General features: G+C 31.9%; 1 protein-coding gene across 1 annotated transcript; it reads right to left on the reverse strand.

The window, feature by feature from the left end:
- Positions 1 to 8515: 8515 nt before the first annotated feature.
- LOC134690034 (uncharacterized) lies at positions 8516 to 19861 on the reverse strand. Its single transcript, XM_063550004.1, has 3 exons — positions 19682 to 19861; positions 11146 to 13527; positions 8516 to 10582 (listed from the first exon to the last, which is right to left on the reverse strand). The coding sequence occupies exons 2-3, from the start codon at positions 13365 to 13367 to the stop codon at positions 9058 to 9060; spliced, it is 3747 nt and encodes a 1248-aa protein (XP_063406074.1). The 5' UTR covers positions 13368 to 13527; positions 19682 to 19861; the 3' UTR covers positions 8516 to 9057.
- Between the last annotated feature and the right edge of the window lie 7098 nt (positions 19862 to 26959).

A 26959-nucleotide genomic window follows, 5' to 3' on the forward strand; every position in this document is an offset into this window, starting at 1 on the left:
GTCTACTGACGAATCGTTTAAGCACTAGCTCATACAATTGTGCGCCTAAAGAAAATGTAAGAATGATTCTTTTTGTATCATAGGTTTACTGAACGATGTTCCTCAACGTTTTTGACTGAGACATTTGGTTAACAATATATGTTATCGGTGGGGTTATGTTTCTAAAGTAAAAACTATATTTCTTTTTCCTACATTAAAAGGTCAAATTGGAGAGCATGAGTGTAAATTTAATTCCAATAATTTTTCTCAAGAAAAACAAAACAGTGCTTTTAAGAGCGTGACTTTTCAAATAAGTATCATTTTCTTGTAACAAAATCAAACCATGCAGAAACTGTCTTTGTTGATGATCAATCATATTTCTCTAATTGTTGTGCTATTTTCACATTTCCTGGTCGGTGTGAGAAAAATATTTCACTAGAGAAATTCTGTTCTCGGCAAATGATTTGTTGAAATTTAATTGTGACGTTAAATTTAAGTTTAATCCACCATTTCTACATTTGAAAATGCCTGTACCAAGTCAGGAATATGAAAGTTCTTGTCCATTCGTTTTTGATGCGTTTTGTTATTTGATTTTGCCATGTGATTATGGACTTTCCAAATTGATTTCAGTTCAGTATTTTTGTGATTTTACTTTTTTCTGGTTTTCTTTGGAATTTTCTTCTTGTGACGTCATAAAAAAAGGCGAGCATGCCTGATGACGTCACATCAAAAGTACACAACTTTTCTCAAATCTTTGAAAAGGAAGGATAAAGAAGATTAGAGAAACAGATTCCACCACTGTAACTCGTGTATTACGATATTCTCCACTCTCAACAGTTAAAATCTAAAACATTTTAAAATTTAACTGTCTGGAGTGGAGAAATATCGTAATACACTTGTTGCAGTTGTGGAATCTATATGTTTCTAGTCTGTTTTATCAGATTCGTGCCCAAGCTTTTGACTGGGCTTATATGGTTTTTTTCTATAGAGATCCAATAAAAGCGACACACATCTACTGATAAGCTGAAACAAACGAAGGACTTATCAAAAAGGGACAAAAGATACCAGAGGGACATTCAAACTCATAGATCGAAAATAAACTGACAACGACATGGCTAAAATACAAAAAGACAGACAAACAATAGTACAAAGAACGCAACTTAGAAAACTTCATACCAAACAACACAAACTCACCAAAAACTGGGGATGATATCAGGTGCTCCGGAAGGGTTAGCATATCCTACCTCACACGTGGCAGCCGTCGTGTTGCGTATGTAATTACAACCCAGGTAAATAATCAGTAGAAATAGTAGAAATATTGGACAAATGAAACATAGAAACAGAATCACTACTTTTTTACAAGAATTAATAATAATAAGGTCACTTATAACTTTAAGACTTTCATAGTTATCTTTTTCATAGCATTCTTGCAAAACAAATGACGTGTAGAACGAAAATGATGTTCAAATTCAAATTTGTAACATCCGTGACGACTTTAAGTAAAAAAAATATTTCATATCGTTTTCTTATGGTAAAATACTACATCATTTTATTTTACGAACTGGAACCAAGTTTGCGTTGGCCAAACTTAAGTGTAGGTTTGACGAATATTATGGAAAATCAATCATTAAACGGAAAACAAATCGGTCTCAAAAGTTTTGAATGTATGGTTCGGTAGTTTAATATTGATGTTCGAACCCATTCAACAACCTAGCCTTTTAAAATCTGGATAAATACTGACAATAATTGAAACCGACAGTTATATAAAGACAATGAATGAATACCAAACATTACATGGGTTCAATTTAACAGTTCCTATTTTAATGCAGTCCTTAGATATATCAAATGTGACTGGTCTAACACTATATACAGTTTCTATGTTTTAATCCCCAAACCACCACGTTTGCTTACTTACTACTTGTTTGTTCTTTTCGTTTGTGATAATTTATACGAAAGAGTTAAAAATTGTTAGAGTAATGCTACTGAACCGCATGACGACAGCATGTGATCTTGTCAATAACAGTTCTATAGTTAAATAAACAGCTAACTTTTTTTTTCATTGTATTTTTTTTTTTGGGGGGGGGGGATTTGGCATTACATGAGGTTTGATAAAATATGAGATTGACAATCAAAATATCTACGGCTTTTGTGAATCATATTCGGATATCTGTAAGTAAAACATTAGCCAAGACATTTTGGAAAAACACTAATTCCAAAGATGAGATATGATGAAACAATGTGTATTCAGCAAATTTTAAATCAGCAAGCGTATTGAAGTGCCTTAAATATAAATTGCCTATGACCAACAATTCATTGTCATACCTTAATAGAATATGAGGACTGCATGGTATTTAATCTTTTGTTTAGGAGCTGTTCTGACTATATAATTCAACAAAATACAGTAAACAGATTATATCTCAATTCTGTAAATAACGATGCCCAATGAGGATATACATGATATAATCGTTTCTTTATTTAAATCATTTGTCAATTGATTCATAGACATGAACTGTATCAAAAGTATTATTTGTTAAAGAGCACTATCTAAGGGGTCATTATTATGCTTCTGATATAATATTTCTAGACATACAATCGTATAAATCATAACGTTAACACACACATACACGCTATGCTATCATTACTGCATTAAACTAATCAATTCTATTACCTGAGGAAATATTTGCAGCTGTCCACTTGCATTAATTGAAACAGAATCGAATCATATTCCGTTTTTGTTATAAGAAACTGCTTGAATATCAAAAATATGCATTTTAATGTACATTTAATGTACAGCATCTATTGAAAGCATCGTATTGTTTCATCAATAGATTACGTCACTATAAACAATGGACGTGGTGTCATCAACCCCTTATGAAATTTGCTACATATAACCTAATATGATTTTAATACTTTGTACAACCCAATATTATTTTTTTTAACAATAATGAAAAATTCAACTACCGAACATCGGCTTTAAAACAAAAATCAATGCACCATTTATAGATTCTACAACTAGCTAAAGATTAAAACTTAAACATTTTTTCCACACACAAAATTTAGCCTGCAAGAAGGGGAGTGCATTAAAGTTGTTTTGACTTGTTAGCTCTATTAAAGGATGAGTAATGACTCGACACAATACAAACAGTCGATAAAATATATCATAATAAACTCATCATATTATATATCAGGACTAAATTTAGTCAATACGCTAGACGCGCGTTTCGTCTACAAAAGACTCACTAGTGACGCCCGAATCTAAAAAAAAAATAAAAAGGCCAAATAAAGTACGAAGTTGAAGTGCATCGAGGAACATTCCTAAAAGTTTTACCAAGTACAGCTAAGGTAATCTATTCCCGAGGTAGAAAAGCCTTAGTATTTCAAAAAATTCAAAAATTTGATAACAGTAATTTTTTAAATATACCATATCAATGACAATTCATGTCAACACATAAAGGGCTGACTACTGGGTTTAAATCATTTTACTTTTTTCAATGTACCATTGATGTTTATTTCGCATTGCATTTACTTTTTATTTGGAAGACATTTATGTTGGTCATGATTTTTTTTTTGTCTTTGATGTCAAAATAACTTAATAGTATTAATAAAATCATACTTCAAAAATTAATTGAAAAGGAGAGGTTCATATAACGTACGGTGTATCAACTAATGGATCGATTTGCAAAAAACTGTCATGTTTGTCTTGCGTAAGTACATAATACTTGCATTATATATTTAGATAGAATAAGAACTTTCTTTCTGTTGTGAACAGTTTATAAAATGCGACATGTTTGTTTTTAGTTATCTTATGAAAGTTGTTTGCTTAATTGGAAATTTTAACTATTAAGGAGTATTATCCTTCTTTAACATATTTAGGAAATGGCCATGTCTTACATATATAAAATATCAAATAAAATATCAACATCTAAATACTAAAATAAAATAAAATAAAATAAATTTTCATTTTGATTTTATTTTGATCTTAATTTACAACAAAATGTCACCAATAATGAAGATCATAGAGGCACTTGGAACATTTCCAAAACTGAAAGAATCTATGGGAAAGTATTAAATACATTCTTACATATTATCAAAAACAATGGTGTTGTTTCCCTTTTTGTATAAAAAAACCCATTATCATTATGAAACTACAGACCAATATCTTTATTTAACGTTAATACTAGGCTTATGGCTTGTGGAGAGTTGTTTTATTGGCAATAATATTCTTCATCTTCTTTTTTTATATTAAAATAATAAGCAGCAAATGTTTTTGGGTAACGAAAACATAAATTTAAAGGAAATTGTTAAGTGTATATTAATTGGACATGAATAAACCCAACTCTCACAAAAACTAACGACTGAGAAAAACGAACATCATCAAAACTGTAAACGAACTCAAGCGTTGCAGAAGGGTAACCAGTTCCCAGCTTCATGTATGGCAACCATTGTCATGATTGTGTTACATTTTTTTTAACATGACACGAACTTTACAGAAAAAAAAGTAAAATTGAGTTTTTATCTTTATAATAATAAAACTTGCAAAAAAGCGAAATAAAAATAAAAGAATGAACAATTCAGTATAACAATTTACATCATGATGCAGCCTGTTGGTTAGTTATTACACCTTATCACTATTTGGAAATCTGCACCGTTAACCCGAAATTCTTCGCCAGTTAAACTAACGAATTCATGTACCGATCACGTTGATATTGTGGCGTCATATAGTATCTTTTATGACGTCAAAATTTTACCGAAACCTTCGTTAAGTCCAGTAAAGACGGACTAATAGATATGATGTGTATTATCAATGGCGTGCTAAGAAATCGTTGGACCGTTTGGCACCTTCTGAAATGTAAACAATATTTCAAACCAAACCAAACGTACACACGGATCGGAAAAATCAGTACTAAATTACGCAATTTTACAATTTTATAATGCATCATTGCTTTACTAGCAACCTATCTGTAAATTTCAAAGGTTCACATCAACCTGTCTTTAATATATGGTTGGCAATAGAATTAGTATTTTCCCGACCGTATATCGATATTTTTTTGGTTTTGCAATAAACAGTTAATGACTTGTGAGATTCTTTGAATTGTCAAATTGGTATGTGCAGTATTATTCAAATGATTGATACCAGTAGTGTCAAGTTGTCTAGTCTGCAAACAGGACATTGCGTTAAATCCCATTTGCAACATTTTGCCTGAGTGTGAATAAAGATGACAGATGCAGGAACTGCAGGTGTAACAGGAAACATATCGTCTATTGTCGCACCACGTTTTGTCCTTTTTAGGGTTCATACGATTCAATAAATTAAGTGTTAAGCGTTGTTTTCATTTTTTTTTCTGCCTTTGATCGATGCTGCTGGTCGACTGTCAGTCCCAACAGTTATCACGAACTAAGTGATCAGAAGGTAGGTACAGATATTTTCCATTTTTAAAATGACACACCTTCCTTTGATTGTTACAAATAATGAAGTAATCAATCATTTCAAGTAATTCAGGAAAAAATTATAGATTTGCGCATTTGATATAGCTCATATAATTCTTACTTTGTTTTTGGTTGTCATTATTCAATTTGATCTGATCGTTCACAGTGAATGTAAATCCGAGGAAAAGTCTCCGGACGCATATAATTTATATCTGTTGTTTTCATATAGATTCTACCACAGCATCGATGGTGATAGGTAATCACGTCGAAGGTGGATTAAAATGATTATTATTGTATTGCAAGAGATTTGGAGTGGAATTTCCCCGCATTACTTATCGACAATATGCAGGTGATCATAATCCTCTTTTTGAATGATCTGCCAAAAAGAATATATCTGTCTTCAGTCATGGTCAACTTCTTTTCATTGTCATAAAAGCTGTTAAGAGAAAAAAACAACAAGTTAATTTGTTTTCATAATCTAGTTGTGTTAAATGACAAAATATTGTGAAGGTGGATCTCTGCGATTGAGATTTCTGCCAATGGCACATCAGACATGTTTGATAGGGTTTATGTATTGAGACATGCAAGGTCAAAACATAGTGTAATCAAAAAATTTGGTTTTGATATCAAATGAACCACATGTTGATTAAATACTTGTTCTTCCACTGTTATGAGTGTAATACGATATGTATACACTCTAAACAGTTCCATTTTCAAATTCAAAACAAGAGCATTTAAACTATTTTGTATATTAAACTGTCGATAGTAGATAAATACCACATTGCTAAAGATTTGGTAGTTGAATCTGTTTCTTTAGAGTTTGTAAACGATACGCAGTCAGATTCAATCCTTCACTTCAAATTATTTGCAAAATGATGTACGTGTTCTTTCTATGTGACATCTTCAGGCATGGTCGTATTTTCTTATGACATATTCAGAAAAAATGAACAAAATTGCAACCGATAAATGACGTATGACGTTAAAAAACTAATACCTGGGATGCGTTTTAGTTGAATTTAGTCTCTGATGCATGATTTTTTTATATCATTTGGTTTGTTTTATGAAGATAGCTTGGGTTGTTTTTTTTTTGGGGGGGGGGGGGGTTTAATTTGGGGGGGGGGGGGTACTAGCTTTATGTAACTGCTAGTATTCTCAAATCGTAGTTTGTTTTATTTTGACCAGTTGAACATTTGATAATGGATTTTTGTTATTTAATGTTTACTTAATAAGTGTTATGTTTTTGTTTTTTGTCCATGGATTTATGAGTTTTGAACAGCGGTATACTACTGTTGCCTGTATTTATGTCTCGTCTCAATTTTTGTAATATATACCAGCATTGATATGAATATTCATTTTCACTTTTGTTCTTGTAACATATAAACACTTTTATTAATTTGTAAAAAATATGTATGTATTCAATGACTGTATATATATCTTGCAACACAATTATTTTTATTTACCTGTGTACGTTATTTTATTTCGTGGCATTTGGTCTAAAGTTATGGTTCATGTGGTTGTCATTCTTATATTGTTTAACATCTCAATCTTCATTTTATTATTTTATATATATATTGTGTCATAGATCAAATTTATTCGTTCAGTTTATGATCGCTTGTTTGTTAATATGTCTTTCAATTGATACTTTATAGCGTGTATTCCTTTGTTGTTATGCAACACTATAAGTGTTTCAGATAAGGTGAATATGTGTACCCGCTGTGTTTGTTTTCACCTGTTCTAATTCAGAAACCTAATAGTCAGTGGTTATCCTTTGTTGATGTTGTTAAGAAGTGTTTGTCGTTTCTCTTTTTTTAAATAGACTTTACCATTGGTTTTCCCGATTAAATTGTTTGCACTAGCCATTCTGTGGCCTTTTATAGCTTGCTGTTCGGTGTGAGCATAGGCTGGGTGTACAAGACCATACTTTGACCTAAAATGGTTTGCTTTTAAAAATTGTGACGTGACTTGGATGGAGAGTTGTCTGATTGGCACTCGTATCACATCTTCTTATATACATCGTCTACTATTTTTATGTCCTTTTTTTAGTCATATAAATGTATCTTTTGGTTTATATGTATATCTGCTTGAATTTCAATTGTTCGGCTTCGGTGAATAAGGTAAATCTCCGGACATATAATTTTATAAAGTGTTGCTTATCTTTTATATGTTTTTCTTCGTTAAAATTAATAACAAAACTTTGTTTTGACGAATTTAAAGTTATAGGAAAAACACCAATAAAGTGTAAATTTTATTATTATGTACATGTGTCAAAGGTTTGCTCATGAATGCTATTTGTATTTTACTTCGTGAACAAATGTATTGATACCGTATCGACAATCGTTCTGAATATAATGAAATACATTTGATAGACGTTAAGCAAGTCTTAATTAACTCATTTGAATACGAATTTACTTAAACGTACATAATGCATGAACTTTACAAATATTTTTTAATTATAAGTTTTTGTATGAAAAAAGTATCAGTAGTTTTCTGTCTTTGTTAAGTATATCATTTCAGAATTGTAAACATGGTAAAAGGGTTATTCATACAAATGACCTAATTCTTAAGAAAACGAGGCACATTTAAATTACATTTCTTTACTTTAATTTTAGTAGTTAACGTTATTTGTTATTATCTTTAAGAGGGCTATATAAGAAATGACCTAATTTTTAACAAAACAAAGCAGATATAAATCACATTTCTCGCATGCATGTTAAGAAAACGACGTTATTTGTTATTAATTTAACAAGTATAAACATTGATCAAAACTGTTACAATAGATTTAAAGACCCGTGTTCAATAAATTTAAACTCATAACTTGTACTATTTTCAATATGTCAAGGTAGTTGAAAATATACGTTTTAATAACAAATAAATTGCGCAGCCTAGGGAGTGCACAAAGGCCATTCAATTGCGTTCTTTAATTTAAGGAATACATGTAAGTTGAATCGATTAATTTGGTAACAAAAACCTAACCAATTTTAAAATGCGTTGCTGACCTAATTAAATCGAAAAGATCAAACAAATTCATAAGTTAATAGTTGCATCAAAACATGACAAAGGCACTTCTCAAACATTTATTATTTAAAAAAAAAATCATAATCATCACCTTTTCAACAATTTATCAATAAACCATGATTTATGAATCTATAAATACGTAGGGTCATGCTGCATTGTTGGTCATTCGCATGGCCTTGTTTATAAACACTGTAAATCCGCAACTAATAACTCAATAACTTTTCAACGCTAAAGAAAAACTAATAAAGTGCATTGAACAATTTTTCACTCAAGTTTTGCATGTTTGATAGATTTATTTCAAACGTATCAGGTTTAAAGGAAACACATGATTCATTAAAAAATACATCAAATTTTAATACCATCCTCTGCTTTATCTGCAAATGTCAAATAAACAACTACAAAATGTAAAATACAAGATATACAATGTAACTTTTAAAAATTATTGTATCATATATATAAACTAAAAAAACAAAATGTGCATCTCATTTAGCATAGTCTAGACTAAGTGTCCTTAAACAGAAGAAAAAACAATCCAAAGCAATGTTGGTCAGGTTACAAAGTAAAATTAAATGTTGCAATTGGAATGAAGGAAACACAGTTTACAAATTTACTTCAAATGAAACGATGATTAAGAACTTACACATTAAAGAGTTTCAAATAGTTTTGAACAAATATTTCCTGTGTCGATAGCATCAGCCATTCGCCTTCAACACAAACAAAAACAAATTGAATTTCAACAACCAACAAAAATAAATAGAAAAAAAGAAACAGTACTACCAAAAGTATGAGTACAGCAACTAGAAAATTTATGCACTTTATACTGCAATTTTCGCATAGCTGTTGTTTGGGCGGCGGAGGCGTTGGAACTTGTGGTATAATAATCGGTGTTGGTTGTGGTATAACAACCGGTCTTGGTTGATGTATAATTACTGGTCTTGGTTGTGATGAAACAACGGGTCTTGGTTGTGGTATAATAACAGGTCTTGGTTGTGGTATAGGCTGCTTTGTTATAATAGATATTGGTGGTGGGTGTGAGGGTGGGGTTGGCGGGGTTAGAAGTCGTTGTTGAACTATACAACAGCAACAATTGTTTTCCAACGAAAGGCAATTTCCACATGTGCATTTTTGCTTGGGTGTTGGTATACGTAAAGGTGGTGTTGATAATCGTTGGGTAGGAGGTGTTTGTTGATGTGGTTGTAATATCATTGGTGCAGGTTGTACCTGACTTACACAATTGTTACAACATGTGCATTCGAACCAATCATCTTCCGGAGGACGAAGATCACTAGGGCAACATCGCATTATACAACAGCAACAATCTTTTTCGCACGACATGCACTTTCCGCATGTGCATTTAAATATATCAATTTCAGGGGGATCTAGCTTTGAGGGGAAACATCTGCACAAACAACACGCAAAAGACTTTTTACACGCAAGACATTTTTTCAAGATACATGTACAGTAATCGTCCTCTCCTGCATACGATGGAAAACATCGTAAAATACAGCAGCAAAAATTTTGTTCACAGTTCATACAATTCCCACATAAACATTCAAACCAGTCTGACTTTGGAGGTTTTTGATGTTCAGGAAAGCAACGAAAGCTAAAACATTTGCACGGTAGATGACAAGACAAGCATTCCCCACATCTACATGTACATATATCAGGGTGAGATGGTTTTAAAAACTCAGGAAAACATCTAAAAATGAAGCACGGGCAGAAGGACATTGTACAAGCCAAACATTCCCGACAGCTACAATTCCAAATGTCCTTTTTAGGGGGATTCAAGTGTGTTGGACAACATCTAAATGTAAAGCACTTACAAGGCCTTTCAAAGGCAATGCAATCACCACACCTACATGTACAGATTTCGGACTGAGATGGAACAAGATGAGTAGGGCAACAACGAAGAAAACAACACAGACAATTACTCTCACAGCTCAAGCAATCGCCACATTTACATTCAATGACATCGTCTTTCGGAGTTGGTAATTTTTGGGGAAAACACCTTATAAAACAACATTCACAATTTTTTTCACAAGATAAACACTGTTTGCAAGTACAATCACAAGCTTCTGTGTATTGTTCCGGAAATCGTGACGGGAAACATCTTAAGATGCAGCATTCACAAGACTGCTCACATTTCCATTTGTGCTGTGCCCTAAAATAAGAGAGTTTGTTTTCTTTAATTTAAGGAAAGCCTATCTGAAATTAACATATCGCGTTTATTGTTTTAATAACTATTTATTAATGTAAAATGTACGTGCACTTTTGTAAGATCAGGATGATGGCGTTTGTAAACGGAAATTTAATGTTTGAGAGGGTCCTGGATTACGCGTTGTAATAGGATACCTACGATCAATCGAATATCAATCATGAGTACAAAGTGTCGAATGCCAAAATATTAATCGATTTATCGGTTTTCTGTTAGGATAATGACTTGTATTCCAATAAAAAAAAATGGGGGAACACCTTCTGAGAGTTCAATAGATATACTAAATAAAAAACATAGTTAACAAAACAGATATTTGAATATGTGGCATGAGTGCCTATGAAACACCTCTCAATCTAAGTCAAGGTTTATAATGTTTGTGAGAAATTGCTGAGTTTGTTGGTGAGAGCATGTTATTTCTAAAGCTATAATGCCTCATACAAACGTTTTAGCCGCCACATATTCTTTAATGTACACTTGTAATCAATGAATGAAATAAAAAAGATATTTACCTTTCTGGATCCCCGACTTTCGAATTACAAACATCACAGTTACATTTCTTGACAATGTAGTAAATCAGTATACAGGGCAAAAACGGAATTGCCAAGACAAGAAACGGTAACAGAATGATTATTAAGCAGGTTTTAATGTTATCACTGCATTCACATGATTCACAGCAATCTGTGTCTCTTTGTGTCTGTCTAGGACTATTGGTTTGTTGTTGTACGTGATGTCTAAAGAGTGAAGGACTTTCTCGTCTATCGATATGTTGTGGAGTACCGTGCCTTATTTGATGTCTTTGGATAGGGCGTTTAGGAATCGGATTGTTCCAATACATCGTGCAGCATTTGCAACTTGTAAAGAAACGCCATGATAACTTGAAAAAGGAAAAAATTCCGCTTAGAGCAATTAATATTTCAGTTGCGTCTACAGTACAGTCCAGTGTGCATACATCATAAAATCCCATAATTAACATTATTTGGGAAATCTCAATAAAAAATAAAAACACAAACGTTTCTACGTATTCGAGGTTAATCTTTGTATCTTTCGTGTCACCTTTTATTTCATGAAATATTTGATATATGATATGTAAAATCTGAATCACGGATAATATGGTTGCTACTATTGTAAATACCAGGAAAATAAATTGTATAGTTTTACCAGTTCCTTCGCATTCGATAGTAAATTCTACATTTTTCACGCTTCGTTCTGCAGTGATTGTATAGTTTCCTGTTTTGTTCATTTCAGAATATTCGACCCAATCAAACACCAGATCAAGGATTATAAGCACTATAGAAACAATTTGTTTTGCTAAGTTAAACATTCTGCGTCTTTCAAAATGGGGCTTCCTCTTCCACTCGTCATTGTCTTCTGTAATTTGTGAATTAATCGCCGATTCTTCATGTTCTTGGTCTACATTTCCTGGCATATGCCTACGTTTAAGAACATTACAGCGTCCTGCTGTCTCTGGTGATAAAATAACTGACGAAGGCTGGTTTTCGTCTCGACGATCAGTCGTATGCGTAGAATCAAATTGATTCTTTCCAAATGCAAAACTTGGTCCCGGATCAGAATTGTCAATGAAAATGGAGGAATGTGGAGAAGTCGGTTCAACAATATATGATGTGGGATTTTGATCGTAAAATATATCAGTTGATGCATCTGACGGTCTCTTTTCCTCTTGATATTCTGTCTCTGGTGTTCCACTTGTCTCTGTATTAGTTGTCTCCTGTTGTTTTTGTTTATCTAGATCTGTTTCCTCTAATTTAATCATTGTGTCTAAATTATATGCCAGTGGTGGAATTCCTTTCTCCTGATGTGTTTCATCTGACGGTTTTTTTTCCTCTTGATATGCTGTCTCTGGTGTTCCACTTGTCTCTGAATTAGTTGTCTCTTGTTGTTTTAGTTTATCTAGATCTGTTCCCTCTAATGTAAGCATTGTGTCTAAATTATATGCCAGTGGTGGAATTCCTTTCTCCTGATGTGTTTCATCTGACGGTTTTTTTTCCTCTTGATATGCTGTCTCTGGTGTTCCACTTGTCTCTGAATAAGTTGTCTCTTGTTGTTTTAGTTTATCTAGATCTGTTCCCTCTAATGTAAGCATTGTGATTAGATTCTCTGTTTCTGATGGTATTCCTGCCTCTTGGTGTGTTGCATCTGATGGTCTCTTTTCCTTGTGATATGTTGTCTCTTGTGTTCCGCTGGTCTCTTGTTGTTTATGTTTATCTAGATCTGTTCCCTCTAATGTAAGCATTGTGTGTAGATTCTCTGTTTCTAATGGTATTCCTGTCTCTTGGTGTGTGGCATCTGATGTAACGGTTGTAGTTCTTGTCTCTGGGTTTATTGCCGGTAATGTGACAGTTGATGGTAGATTTGAAGTCTTTTGTATTTTGTTCATCGACAAATCCATTTTTTCTGGTGCTTTCGTTGTTTCTATATTGGTTTCCTCTAATGCTGTCCTTGGTTCATGATCGGGAACGAGATTACTTTCAGTTTTAATTTTGTTTATTTGCTCCGTATTAGGAACACCATCGGATGGCTCATAAGAATTATTTCTAACGTTCAATATCTGTAGCCTTTCTGCGTTTAAAGTATCCTGCTCTATTGTTATACTTTTTAAATCAATCTCATGGGCAATTGTATTCTCATTCGATGTTTGTTTCTGTCCTGAATCGAACTGTTGATCTGTTTTTAAGTTTGCAAAGGATTCACTTTCTAGACTTTCATTATCCATCTTCAAAAAGGAATATAGAGTTATAGACTCAAACAATAAGTTTTTGAATATCCCCTCTTCAAATTAGATATTGCAAAAAAACACTACTGTTTTCTTTTATATCTGTTCTTTGGTTAGTTTTCTCGATTAAGGTGCGCTATGAATATTTGAATCATTCTGCCTAAAAGTAAATATAATAAATGTGTTTATTGTTTTATACCATGTTAAGTGTATTTGTATTCTATATTAAATACACACGTTTTATTTATGGTGCACAAACCACAGATCTAAATAATCTTTGTCTTGCGATAATTTATTGTAACTAATATTTATCAGCACTTGTTGAAGTGGGTTCACTAACCTCGACGACCGAGTAGTGTAAATAGTTCATTGACAAGGATTTCAAACCTGTCAAAACTGGCTTTCGACAACCTTAACATGCTTAAGTCAGGTTAAACTTAAAGTAGGAGAGCATATTTTTTTTCTGTTAGAACTGAGGTATAGTCTTCAATAAAATCAAAAATATACTATTCCATTATATCCTTCGTCTTTTGTATTTCAAAACAGTATGAATTATGCCTCAGTTGATAATTATATTACGTTATTTTGTTAATGTAAGTTATGGTCAACAACGATCCGTTTTATATTGTCAATGTGTAATTGCGCTTAATTTTTTAAAACTAAATAATATTTGAACACTAAATAAGGCATATAGGTTTACATGTTTCCATACAAATATAAAGTGATTCACTTGATTGGTGGTTAATAGTTGTCCAAATACAATTATTTAAAGTTAAATGTGTGAAGAATTTCGTTCAACTTAGATTGAATACACTTTTGGATTGTTGTAAAAATTGGTATGCATCTCTCGTCGACACTATGATATATATTATACATTTCGGGTATTGACTCTGCAATATGGAATATAATAAAAATATAACCAATCTTATGCTATAAGAAATAGGAATTGAGATGAAGCGTTTTGTGTCTTAAAATCACGACGTGTCGTACTGCATATTTGACTTTCAAACACAATTCTGAAAGGCCAATTTAAATTTCAATTAAACTTTTAAATTACTGTAAATTTAGACATTTTTCCGATGTTTTTGTTATTGCGAAAAATGCGGTAAGGTTATAATTCCAATGATTTAAACTCTCATTTTGAAATTTTTTATATGAAATACAAATGATTTGTCTCAATATCTCCAAAAATTAAATCGCATTTAAGTCAAAAATTACAAAATCGCAATAATAATGCACGCAATAATTTTTGAATTTACCTAGTGTATTGCAGCTTCTTTGTCATGTTTATTGCAATAAAGACTAGATTCATACGTTTGTTCTTGGATGCTGATGACCTTGGGGACAGCAATATTATTCTCTAAGAAACAACTTAACTCCAGTATTTCGTTCACTGAAACATACTTCAAAATGCTGGATTTTTGTCACAATATATATATTGTTACAATCGGTATTCCTATGAATGTGAACACAATATGTTACTTGGTCTACCATCTTATTTCTTAATGATTTTGAGACAGATTTTAAACAGAAGCTTCTCAAGAAAATGACATAAAAACGGCCTGTATTCTCTAATTTTCCTTTCTGCTATACAAATTATGTCCTTTGAAAAAAAGGACTTCAACATTTGGTGACTATACTGACTGCGTTTAACCTGAACTTAACATAATCTGAGTCTTCTAGTAACAAAACAAATCGCTACGGTTAATAATTAGTGAGGAAGTCCTACATGTTTACACTTCAATAAAATTGCTTTACCTGACTTGCCATGAGTTAACACTAGAAATATGCTATTCTGTGGCTTTCATCGATTACTGCTTCGAGTCATTTTCATTTTTTACTCAGATTTTGATTTTGTATATATCATCATTACACTCAGAGAAATAAATAAATGCATTACATAAAAGTACATTTCGAGATGTTAACCACAGAATAACAACAAAAACCTGAATATAATTCATGACAGTACGCAAAACCAGCATAAAAGAATTACTAACAGTGCGTCAAACGAATGAACGCAATGAAATCAACTCAACAAAAAACTGAACGTGTTATATGTTTTTGTAGTGATTACGATTATATAAACAATAATTGTGTATTGTCTTGACATATCAACGATATAAGGAGGAGGCTTCGAAATACGAGGGTCTGCCTATAATGTAGCTTTTCCCCGTTTCGGACCGAAATTCTTATATCGTTGATATTTTAAGTCAATGCACTATTATTGTCATTATACCGTAATCTGAAAAAAAAAATTCAATTGTTATTCAATGTATTAATATTATTTTTTTATAAAACATGGAAAAAAATCACCTTCGAAGGAAAAGGTCTCATCTCAGGCGGCGAAATATACCACACAATAAAATGTACATTACCTGTGGAAACCCGCAATCGATTGTGAACGTGTGAGAATGAATTGAAATATCAGCATGGCAAAAAGCATAATGATTTATTATAGGTTTCAAACAAAAAATATTAACAAATGAAATAGGTCTTTTTCTTTTATTATAAAAGAAATAAGTTTGAGCCGTTGTTGTAAACATGGAAACAAGAACAGGTTGAAGAGTTGTATGTATAATTATACATAGTTTCGGCAATTTCTATTTAGATATTAATGAGGAAAGTTAATATCGGGTCAGTGTCTGTTTATGACATAGAAATATACAGTCAACGCATTTTGACTGCCCAAATATAACGAGTGCATTATGAATTACAATATTGACTCCTGTTCCCTAATATTAGACATTTTATTTTTGTTTTGATCATGCACATTCTTGCGTAAATATTAAGTAGTTCTACGTGACTGTCATACAGAGATTTAGCTATCTTGAAACCAGTTTTCTACATAAGGCCTTTACCAAATTAGGAATATGACAGTTGTTGCCCATTCGTTTTACATAATGTGTATCAATTTTTTCTATCTTTTGAACAAATATTCATATGTATCACCATATTTTAATCTAATGTTGTTTCAATAGTTATCAAAGGTACCAGGATTATAATTTAGTACGCCAGACGCGCGTTTCGTCTACAAAAGACTCATCAGTGACGCTCAAATCAAAAATATTTATAAACCCAAACACGTACAAAGTTGAAGAGCATTGAGGATCCAAAATTCCAAAAAGTTGTGCCAAATACGGCTAAGGTAATCTATGCCTGGAATAAGAAAATCCTTAGTTTTTCAAAAAGTTCAAAGTTTTGTATACAGGAAATTTATAAAAATGACCACATTATTCATATTCAAAATGATTCATTTATGTATTTGATAGTCACACTTAAACTGAGATATAATGCTAGTGTCACTTTATGTAGGAGTAAGAGTAATATTCAAACAGACTAACGTTTCTTTCTACTAATTTATGTTAATCCATACCTTAAAGAAACATATTATTCTCTTATAGTCTGTATAAGAAAAATTATAGTTGGTCTTTAAATACAGCCTTCCTTTTACTTTTTCACCGAAATGAACACAGATTAAAGGAAAACAAAAATAATTCGCCGAAAATTCCTTTTACTTCCTATTTCTTAATAACAATAAAGTTTGACCAGATTTCAGTTGAACTAATCAAATAGAATTTATAATATCGGTTTCTATAAAATTCGTTATATATCATGCTTTCTTATTAATCAATGTATTAGTTTGTATATTCAGTTTGAGCTGGAAAATAAAAGAATAAAAGAATTAAGGAGCATTAGTTCACGAAACAAATTCCCACACACGTAAAGCAAAATTCAATATAACATTCACTTTGCGGTCTTCAAAACGAACAATTAATCAAACCGCACCAAACATATTAGAAAGACGCTATCACTAGTTCGATAGACATTTGTTTAAGGTGTTATGACTATTCGTAAGATAATATTCCTCTGTCCACGTATATTTGCCAATTTTTTCAGTCAGTATAAAAATGAAAACTAAGAAAAATACACTGAATAGTTAAAACATAATAACGCGTCTGGTACTCAAGTTGTGCATGTTATGTACAATATAAAAAAGAAGATGTGGTATGATTGCCAAAGAGACAACTGTCCACAAGAGACGAAAATGACACAGACATTAACAACTATAGGTCACCGTACGGCTTTCAACATTGCGCAAACCCCATACCGCATAGTCACCTATAAAAGACCCCGATATGACAATGTAAAACAATTCAAACGAGAAAACTTACGGCCTTATTTTTATAAAAAACAAATGAACGAAAAACAAATACATAACACATACACACACGACAATCACTGAATTACAGGCTCCTGGCTTGGGACAGGCACATACATAAATAATGTGGAGGGTTAAACATGTTAGCGGGATCCCAACCCTCCATCTAACCTGGGACAGTGGTATAACAGTACAACATAAGAACGAACTATAAAAATCAGTTGAAAAGGGCTCAACTCATCAGATGGACTAAAAGACAAGTGGACGTGGCCGGGTTCTTGTAAATGACAATTAACAATTATCTATGAACATATTGGCAAAATGAAAGGTATTATGTTTGTGAATAAAGGTTTATTTATTTATCACAAATGTTCAAGGTTTTTTTATTGTTTTTGTTGCACTTTTTTTATATGCAAATAAAAGACACTGCAAACTTATTCAAGATGTTCCATCAAAATTAATTATCTTCCCCCTTATTTTTCTGAAGTGATATCTCAAAATTAGAAAAAGTATATAATTTTAGTTTTTTTATTTAAACAAATTGCGGTATATCTTTTTATACTGCTGGTAAACCCTAATATTTATAATTTTGATCAACTATTTATCAAGTATTGTTATATTAGTAAACTATTAAATTTATCAAAGTAATAAATCAGAAAGTCAGATCTCCAAATGTATTGCATTGTACTGTCCACAAAGGCATGTAATAATTGCACCTTTATAGTTTAACATTCTCTATAGCTATGTAATTGTAGTTTTTAATGAAAAAAAAACTTATGGGTATTCGTATTTAATATAAATTAAAGGAGATGTGAGGATTACACAAATAAGGCAGCTCACAGTTGGTGTTTTTAAGCGATTCAAAGATATCCCTTGTCTTACTTTTCTTTATAGACATTATAGAAACATTACAATATATGAGATCAACAATAATCCTGTGCAAAATTTTTTTTTATTAATATTGCTGTATCTTAAATGTACTCGTATTCAACTGATTAAACATCATATATTTATTATATATATTTTTCATCTTGTATTGAATTATCTAATTGCTATTATCTTGAAATTTTGTATATTGCACTGTTTTGGAGAGGATTATGTTAAAATTGTTATAACTTGTATCCAATTTAATTGTTTATTAGACAATTACTTTATGGGTAAACTATTCCTGCGCAAAAAAAAGGACTACTAAGGGATTTTTCAATTTGAACAAATTTTCTGTAAACCAAATTTTACAATCCAGAAAAAGTATTTCCACTTTCTATGAACAACAATACGACGGGATGCATTACAGAAGACGTGTCTACCTATCTATCAGGTAAATCTGATTCATCCCTATTTTGGTAGATTTTGTCTTCACTTCATCTTTATGTTTCATGTAAAGAGTTCTAGATTGCTGTTTGTTTTTTCATCGCTTACTTTATGTGCATACATAGCAGGAGTCGCCCCTATTTGTTAAGTATGGTTGGTATTGCTAAGTCTTTATTCTTCTATGTTGTGTCTTGCGAACTTTTATCTGTCCGTTTGTCTTTTTTGTCTTTAAGCTATGACATTGTCAGTTCATTTTCGATCTATGAGTTTGAATGCAACTCTGGTATCTTTCGCTTCACTTTTAGACACATCTAATTGTTTGGCGTTCGTGTGATATGTGTGTGATACCTAAATTAGTTTGTCTACCAATTTTGTCAGATCTAAACATTCGTTAACTTCTGTTGTCTTAATCGAACACATTTTACGGAGAATGTCGATGTCATCAACAGTAAATTAACTTTACGTATTTACATATTGTATGTATATCACCCAATCCATTCAAAGAAGCGGTCTTTTTTGTTTATATCTAAATTCTTTTATATCATTTCTATTTTTACTAATTTGGCTGAGTCTATTTTTTTAATGTTCAACATTTTGATACATTAGTAGTATTATCCTTGATATTTCATGGAAAATATACTGATATATTTGATAATAACCTTCAATACTAATATTTTAAATTCGTAGGTGCTTTGGTCATAGTTTGATTTTTTTAAGTTGTTTACAAAAATTTTGGACAATTTAGTTTTTAAAAATGGAACTTTCTTTAGAATTTATGTACCGTATTATTTTCTATTGCATGCAAAAGACAACATTTATAATGCAAAATAAAGTATTGTCGTACCTGGAACTATTGTATGGTAATTCCCTTTCCTTTATAGTCTTCAAAAGTTATATTTGCGGACTTTAAATATAGTTTTCCATTCAGTTAAGTAGAAAAGAAGAATATTTCGCAGAAAAGCCTTTAATACTTCCTCTTACTAACCAATCATATATGACTCGATTTTCGCTGGACTAATCGAAAGGTTTCTAGAATATATATAATTATATTGATTTTTATATATGACATTAAACACTTAATTTTACAAGTGTTAAGTAAATTCGAACTGTTTTCAAAGTAAAGGAAAATTAAACATGTAAAACCATCTATCATTTCGGAATTCCTACTCATACTTTTAATAAAGCAATGTATTTGTTCCTTGCCAATAAATAAACTCATCGTACATACCGGAATTACTATTTAAACGCCAACGCGCGTTAGTCTTCATAAGATTCATCAGTGAAAATCAAATCAAAAGAGTTAAAAGCCCATATAAAGTACGATGTTGAAGAGCACTGGCGATTCTATCCCAACTTCCGAAAGATAAAAAAAGAGGGGGAGATAATAAAAGGATATACCAGTGATGCCTTGTATGAAGACTACGATTATTGACATCGTAAAATTTCTTTAAAGAAAAAGTTAAAGTGAACCAGTTAGGATATATAATCGGGAATAATGGACCGTTGTCGTCCATAAAAGATAACAAAAGGAAACTCAAATTGTCCCTAAAAATTGATTTTTTGTTACGTGAGTTTTCTTCATAATCTTTTATTTATGTGTTTCTACTGCTATTTACAGAATAAACTTCTGATAACATGGTAGATCACTGATATAGCCTATTTTAAATCCACAAACGTCCTTTAAAAGTCTAAAATGTACATATTCAATTTGGTAGTACGTTTTTATGCCGGTCTATTGTAATAGACAAAACATTGATGTGTAGATGTATTTTTGTTTTTGTTGTAGTCTTTTGTTGGTTTTCTTTCTTTCAAAGAGGGTGGGAAGCAGATGATTGACGTTTATCCACTTTTCTTTTCTTTGTTCTGTGTACTTTCCTAACAGGATGGTACGGACAATCTGGTATAGACCAAATCCCCACAATATTGTCGTAATGTCATTACAATAAATGACATACGAAACATGTTTAGTGAAACTTGCATATAACAAAATGAAAGTTGGCTCTATTTCAGGAACCCTGATATCCGTCTTTGGATATTTGATTATAACATGAAATGTACCATTTTTAAATTTGTATTCTTTTTACATAATGTTACACGCACGCGACTTTTGTCAATCGCAATAGTTTATCTTAGTGGATTTCACTCTTAAAGATAAACTTAACGAATCTTTATAACCGAATTGATTTTATAGCCTTGACGAAATTTTCTTATATCAAATGCGCAAAATGTGGTTATCGGCATTTTATTGTAAAAATAACGAGGTTAAAGTACTCTTTATAACGGTCAAGTAGTATATCCCCATTAACGATTCATTTTTAGGTTATCCAGTACGAATCTCTTTCTAAATGAATAATGTTTAAGTCGCTTCACTATTAGTTTTTGCAGATAATCATTTTAATGAAAAACATACATTCAATAAAACACACAAACCTTAACTGATTTAATTCAAAAATTATAAATTTGAATCTAGAAAATCTTACCTCTGTTACATGTAGACAAATAAAATAATTATTCACAGTTTTCGATCAAAGGTGTTTCCCCAATTGGACATTCTCATATTATTTCAGTTAAAATCCAATCCTTTGAATTATGGTAAAAAAATATGTTAAGGTCCGATTTTGATTTTATTTCTTATGTCAAACCCAGTCTTGTTTTTTATGAAATATTTTTATGACAAAAAAAGTTATGTCATCATGGTCATTATTGCATACTCACCATAGTATAAATATATAGAAATTAAGCGTCGTTTTGTATTAATGCAAAAGTTTATTTGTGTCTTTGAATAGTACTTTCTATGAAAATATAAATCATTTCTAAAAACTACAAACATTTTTATTCTTAGGAACAAAAATCATTCTATTCTGACTAGATATATCTGCAATTGAATTGCAATCAAAGATTGGTTTTTATTTAAATTATTAGGAAACAACTTCGATAGGTGAATCGATTTTGACATAAGAAGGTATGTTATACCTCTTCATTTAATCATAGTTTTGAATTTTCAGGACTTTTGTATGTAAAAGACTAAAACATAAAAAAAATAATCTGCTAAAATAAATTATATGATTCTACTGTCAGCAAAAGCTGTTACGCAAAATCAATTTTCGAAGAGCACAGAGGTTTTGGTAATTGTTGATTTCAGCACCGCTGAGAAATGAATTATTTTGGACAATGTTGCTTGCAAGAATTATAGAAGCAAGTTATGTAATTTACCAAAACTGTACAAAAATCTATTTCAAAAATAAAGAGCTGTTCATTGGCATACACCTGGTGCAGATCATTTGATTTAAATAAACTCATCGTAGATAAGAAGCTTTCATTTTGTAATGCAGACGCACGTTTCGTCTAAAAAAATAAGACGGTCGAATCGAAAGCAGTCTAAATGTCAAGGAGTAGTTAAGTACAAAGTTAACGCGGATGTAGGACCTAAACTTCCAAAAAGGGTTTTTCAAAAACATCTCAGTTCAAGGAGTCTTGTTGTCTTCCTCCTTCTTGGATTTTCAATAAAACGACAACACTGGTCTATGTCTTAAATGAATAGAGCAAATTTTGAGAGAAGTATGCAATTCTTGCGAAAGACTTATAAATCATATTTATGGATGTATTTAAACAAAAATATTCAATATATGGTACTTTTGATAACTATTTGATATTCAATATTTTTATTATTTATTTATTTTTAACTTTGCTTCGTACAAACAACATAAGCGCATCGATTTTTTATTGGGTTGGGTTTGCTTGTTTTGATTTTTTTTACGTTGCGTTGGTATACGGTTGTTCGTCTTGGAACTCTTTTGCCATGGCCAATGAGTCTTGACGTTCCTTTGTATCTCTCGCCTCTCATTTTCAACAAAGAATTATCAAATTCTGAATCGGAATAAAGAATCAAATAAAGATCCAAACATGTACTTCTGTGTGTGGTAAAAACAAAAGGTTCATATAATGACAGATCGAACCCCTCAAAACACCATTTAAGTAGAGAAATAAGATAGGTGCAAATATTCAAAAATTATATGAACATTGCACTAAATTTTGACACCTGGTGAGTAATCTCACTAATCTCAAGTAAATTTAAAACGTCACATAATTTGCTTATCCTTTCTGGGGCACTAGAGGTCATCTAATGTAATTTATGGATAGAAAACAAAATGACATTACGACGAACCATCAATAATACGGCACTGCTGGTCAAAGATCACTTAAATCTCTAACTATTTCATTTACACTTGAAAAATAAGCGAAGCGGTACACAATATTCTTCTCATTGTAAAAATAAGATGATCAGTAGCGTAGTATTGATAAATTGGAAGAAAACAGTATTAAATTTGGGTAAACAAATTTAAAAAGTGATCATCCACGGCTTTCTATGACACATGTATAGTATACTTCTATTTGCCTTTATTAATTATTATTTTACTGTTAAGTCTTTTTTTTGTGATATTTATTCACGTGACTTTGTACTTATGCATTTCGTCATTGATTTATTATTATAATAATTTCTGTATTTTCATCTTTTTCAATTAGGTTTTGTGTTTCGTCTTTTTTAACTTTTGTGTTTCTTTGATAGATATGACGTGGTTCATTGTCTAAACATCGCGCCATTGTATTATTGTGTTATGGAAATTTGTGTATTCTTCTCATTCATATTTGCTTATGCTTTATCTTAATGCTTTTTTTTTGTGTTTCTTTTATACATAGTGGCGTGGCAATTTTTAGAAGAAACTCACAAAAAGCTGATGGACAAGTGGCAAGAAAATCTTGGTTTAATAGCTTCCTTGTGAGCCGTAACCCTCTATCAAGAAAATCATGATAGGAAATGCAAGCACGGGAATATCGTATCAATTGGGAGATATATACCCCGTATGCAGGTGCTGCTGGAATGTTGCTACTTAGAAATGGAAAGTTCACAATTGGAAAGCTGAAATCATCTCTTTTTTCGTAAAGTTTTGTCTTCAACCGACCCTCATTGTCAATTTCTAGATGTAAGTCAAGATATGAAGCCGACTTAACTGTATCTGTAGTATCCTTTATCTCCAATTCGATGGGATAGATGCGATCCACATAGTCACCAAATTTTGAATTGTTTAGTGAAAGAACGTCATCTATATAGCGGAAAGTAGAGTTAAAGGATATTGCTAACTTCTTATCTTTCTTCCTAAGAAGTTCCTGCATGAAGTCAGCCTCATAATAATAAAGAAACAAGTCAGCAAGTAGAGGGGCACAGTTTGTTCCCATTGGGATGCCGACAGTCTGTTGAAAAACACGTCCTCCGAACGTAACAAATATGTTGTCAATCAAGAAATCAAGCATCTTGATAATATCGGTTTCAGAGAATTTTTTGTTTGAATCAGAATGGTTCTTTACAAAGTATGATTTATCCATCCCTAAGACAAGATACTTGTATCTACGTTGGCCATTCTTTTTTATGAAGCAAAGTAATACCAACTCTTTTAATTTGTCTTTTAGTTTGGAATGTGGAATACTTGTGTAAAGAGTAGAAAAGTCAAATGTTTTAATACTATTACAAGATGAAAGAGAGTTAGATTGTATGTACTCTAAAAGATCTTTGGAATTTTTAAGTATCCACATCTGATTCACGCCACCTCTAGAATAGGCAGTTTCACAATAACTTTGAAGCCCGTCTTTGATTGCTGATAAAATGGATGTTAATAATTTAGAAAGGGGTTTCGTGGAGCACTTGGAAGACCCAGCAATATACCGTTGTTTGTAAGGACATTTATGTAGTTTAGGTATCCAATACAGTGATGGAAGATCCAGTTCTTCATCTTTGGTTGAAATACCAAAGGAACAAAGAACAGACCTATGATTATCCAGGATTTCCTCTTTGGTAAGTGTCGTGAGGGTATATGTTGGGTTTCCAAGTGAATTGTCTATACCTAATTCGTTAATCAAGCAATTAATGTAATGACTTTTACAGATAAAAACGATGTTATTTGGGGCTTTGTCTGCGGGGACAGCAACATATTCATCATGGAGGTCAGATAGGTGTTTAGCAACATTTGGATCTTTGAAGATTGACGTAGCATGGGCATTGATGGACCCATTCAGTTTCTTAATTCTGATTTGTATTAACGACCTCACTGCCTTAATCCATTCGGATAGAGTGTCTACGTCTTCCTTCTCGCGCTTAGCCCATTGCCTGGCATAATCCTCGACTGAATCCATCAAAATTTTAAAGTTGTGTTTCCAATTGATGGATTTAGGCTCACGATATTTCGGACCTTTCGATAACACGTTTCGTAGAGAAGTGTTATTAACAATGTTAAGGTCATTATACGAAGTTGACTGTTGTACCCTTATTTTTTTAAATTTTTGCCTATTGTGTCTTGGTTTTCCGTTGTTCAAGCAATGTTGTCAATATAATGGAATTTAATGGGATTTTATACAAGTGAGAGGTTTATCTATCTATAAAACCAGCTCAATCCACCATTTCCTACTTCAGAAAATGCCTGTCCTAAGTCAGGAATATGAAAGTTGTTATCCATTCGTTTAATGTGTTCGAGCTTTTGATTTTACCTTTTGACAAGATACTTTGCTTTTTTAATTTTCCTGGAAGTTCAGTATTTTTATGATTTTACTTTTTCAATTTATTCTTAATAGTCATGATAGTGTGTCTTTTTATGTTGTAATGGAACACTATTATTTAAGGTAACCGCGAAGGTTTTACCGAGTTGAAAATTTTAAGTTTCAAACGAAACTAACGTTACGTTAATGCAAGTACCTTAGGCTCACACTTATAATACGGACTTATAAGACAAATGATTAACGGTACTGTAGTTCCATCGGAAAAAAGCAGAGGCGTAAATCAGTTGAACTTAAGTAGTTAATTTGTTTATATGTACATAAGTTGACTACCAAGTCGACAGGTTGACACTAGAAAAATGTGACACTAGAAAGGTCGACAAGTGTTAAAGTCAGGTGTTAATGTATACATGTTGAAAAGTCGATATATGCATATGTGGACAGATTTACCTAGTCGACAGTTTGACAAGTTTCATTTAACAAGTAAACAGTTAATAGATTTCAAAATAATGAGAAATGTGAGAGGATGTTGCTGATTTAGTAAGAAAAATGAATGCCAAAAGTTTGTTTATGATTTGGGACAGGTTTTTTCAATCGTTGTGTTTACCATTCATCAATTGTGTGTCCATCTCCAACCCTGATTAGCACAAGTTTAAAACTTCAATTGGGCTTAATATTACTAGTAGGTTATATACATATACATTTTCATGGATCTACAATCTCGCGATACCTGTAACTTGGCATTGCACAAGGTCATGTTCTTCTCTGGCTGTTTATGACGTCTTTACACTAAATCCATTGAATGTTGGATGTGTACGGATTGAGTCTTAGAGGCATGATTTTTTATAAGTTGTTAGTGGCATTGAACTAGCTGTCAGATAACTGCGAGTACTCTCAGATCTGTTTATTGTTGTTTTTTTGTGTCGGGATGTATAAGTACCCGGCCACGTCTACTTGTATTTTTGTGTCTATCTGATGAGTTAAGCCTTTTCAACTGATTTTTGTAGTTCGTTCTTATGTTGTACTGTTATACCTCTGTCCCAGGTTAGGGGAGGGTTGGGATCCTGTTTACATGTTAAACCCCGCCACATGTATGTATATGCCTGTCCAAAGTCAGGAGCCTGTAAAATATTGAAAACAACACGTTATTAATTTCTTGCATCCGAAGCGCTTTTCTGGATTTACCTTCATCAGGAACGCTCAAAGCCAAACACTTTATACAAGTGAGAGGTTTATCTATCTATAAAACCAGCTCAATCCACCATTTCCTACTTCAGAAAATGCCTGTCCTAAGTCAGGAATATGAAAGTTGTTATCCATTCGTTTAATGTGTTCGAGCTTTTGATTTTACCTTTTGACAAGATACTTTGCTTTTTTAATTTTCCTGGAAGTTCAGTATTTTTATGATTTTACTTTTTCAATTTATTCTTAATAGTCATGATAGTGTGTCTTTTTATGTTGTAATGGAACACTATTATTTAAGGTAACCGCGAAGGTTTTACCGAGTTGAAAATTTTAAGTTTCAAACGAAACTAACGTTACGTTAATGCAAGTACCTTAGGCTCACACTTATAATACG

This window comes from Mytilus trossulus, chromosome 11 (genome assembly GCF_036588685.1).
Source record: "Mytilus trossulus isolate FHL-02 chromosome 11, PNRI_Mtr1.1.1.hap1, whole genome shotgun sequence".
Lineage (NCBI taxonomy): Eukaryota > Metazoa > Mollusca > Bivalvia > Mytilida > Mytilidae > Mytilus > Mytilus trossulus.

Coding starts and splice junctions, on each gene's coding strand:
- LOC134690034 (XM_063550004.1), bottom strand. CDS start 13,367: ATGGATAATGAAAGTCTAGAAAGTGAATCCTTTGCAAACTTAAAAACA. Junction 10,583..11,145: donor AAAGTCGGGGATCCAGAAAG/GTAAATATCTTT, acceptor CTCTTATTTTAG/GGCACAGCACAAATGGAAAT.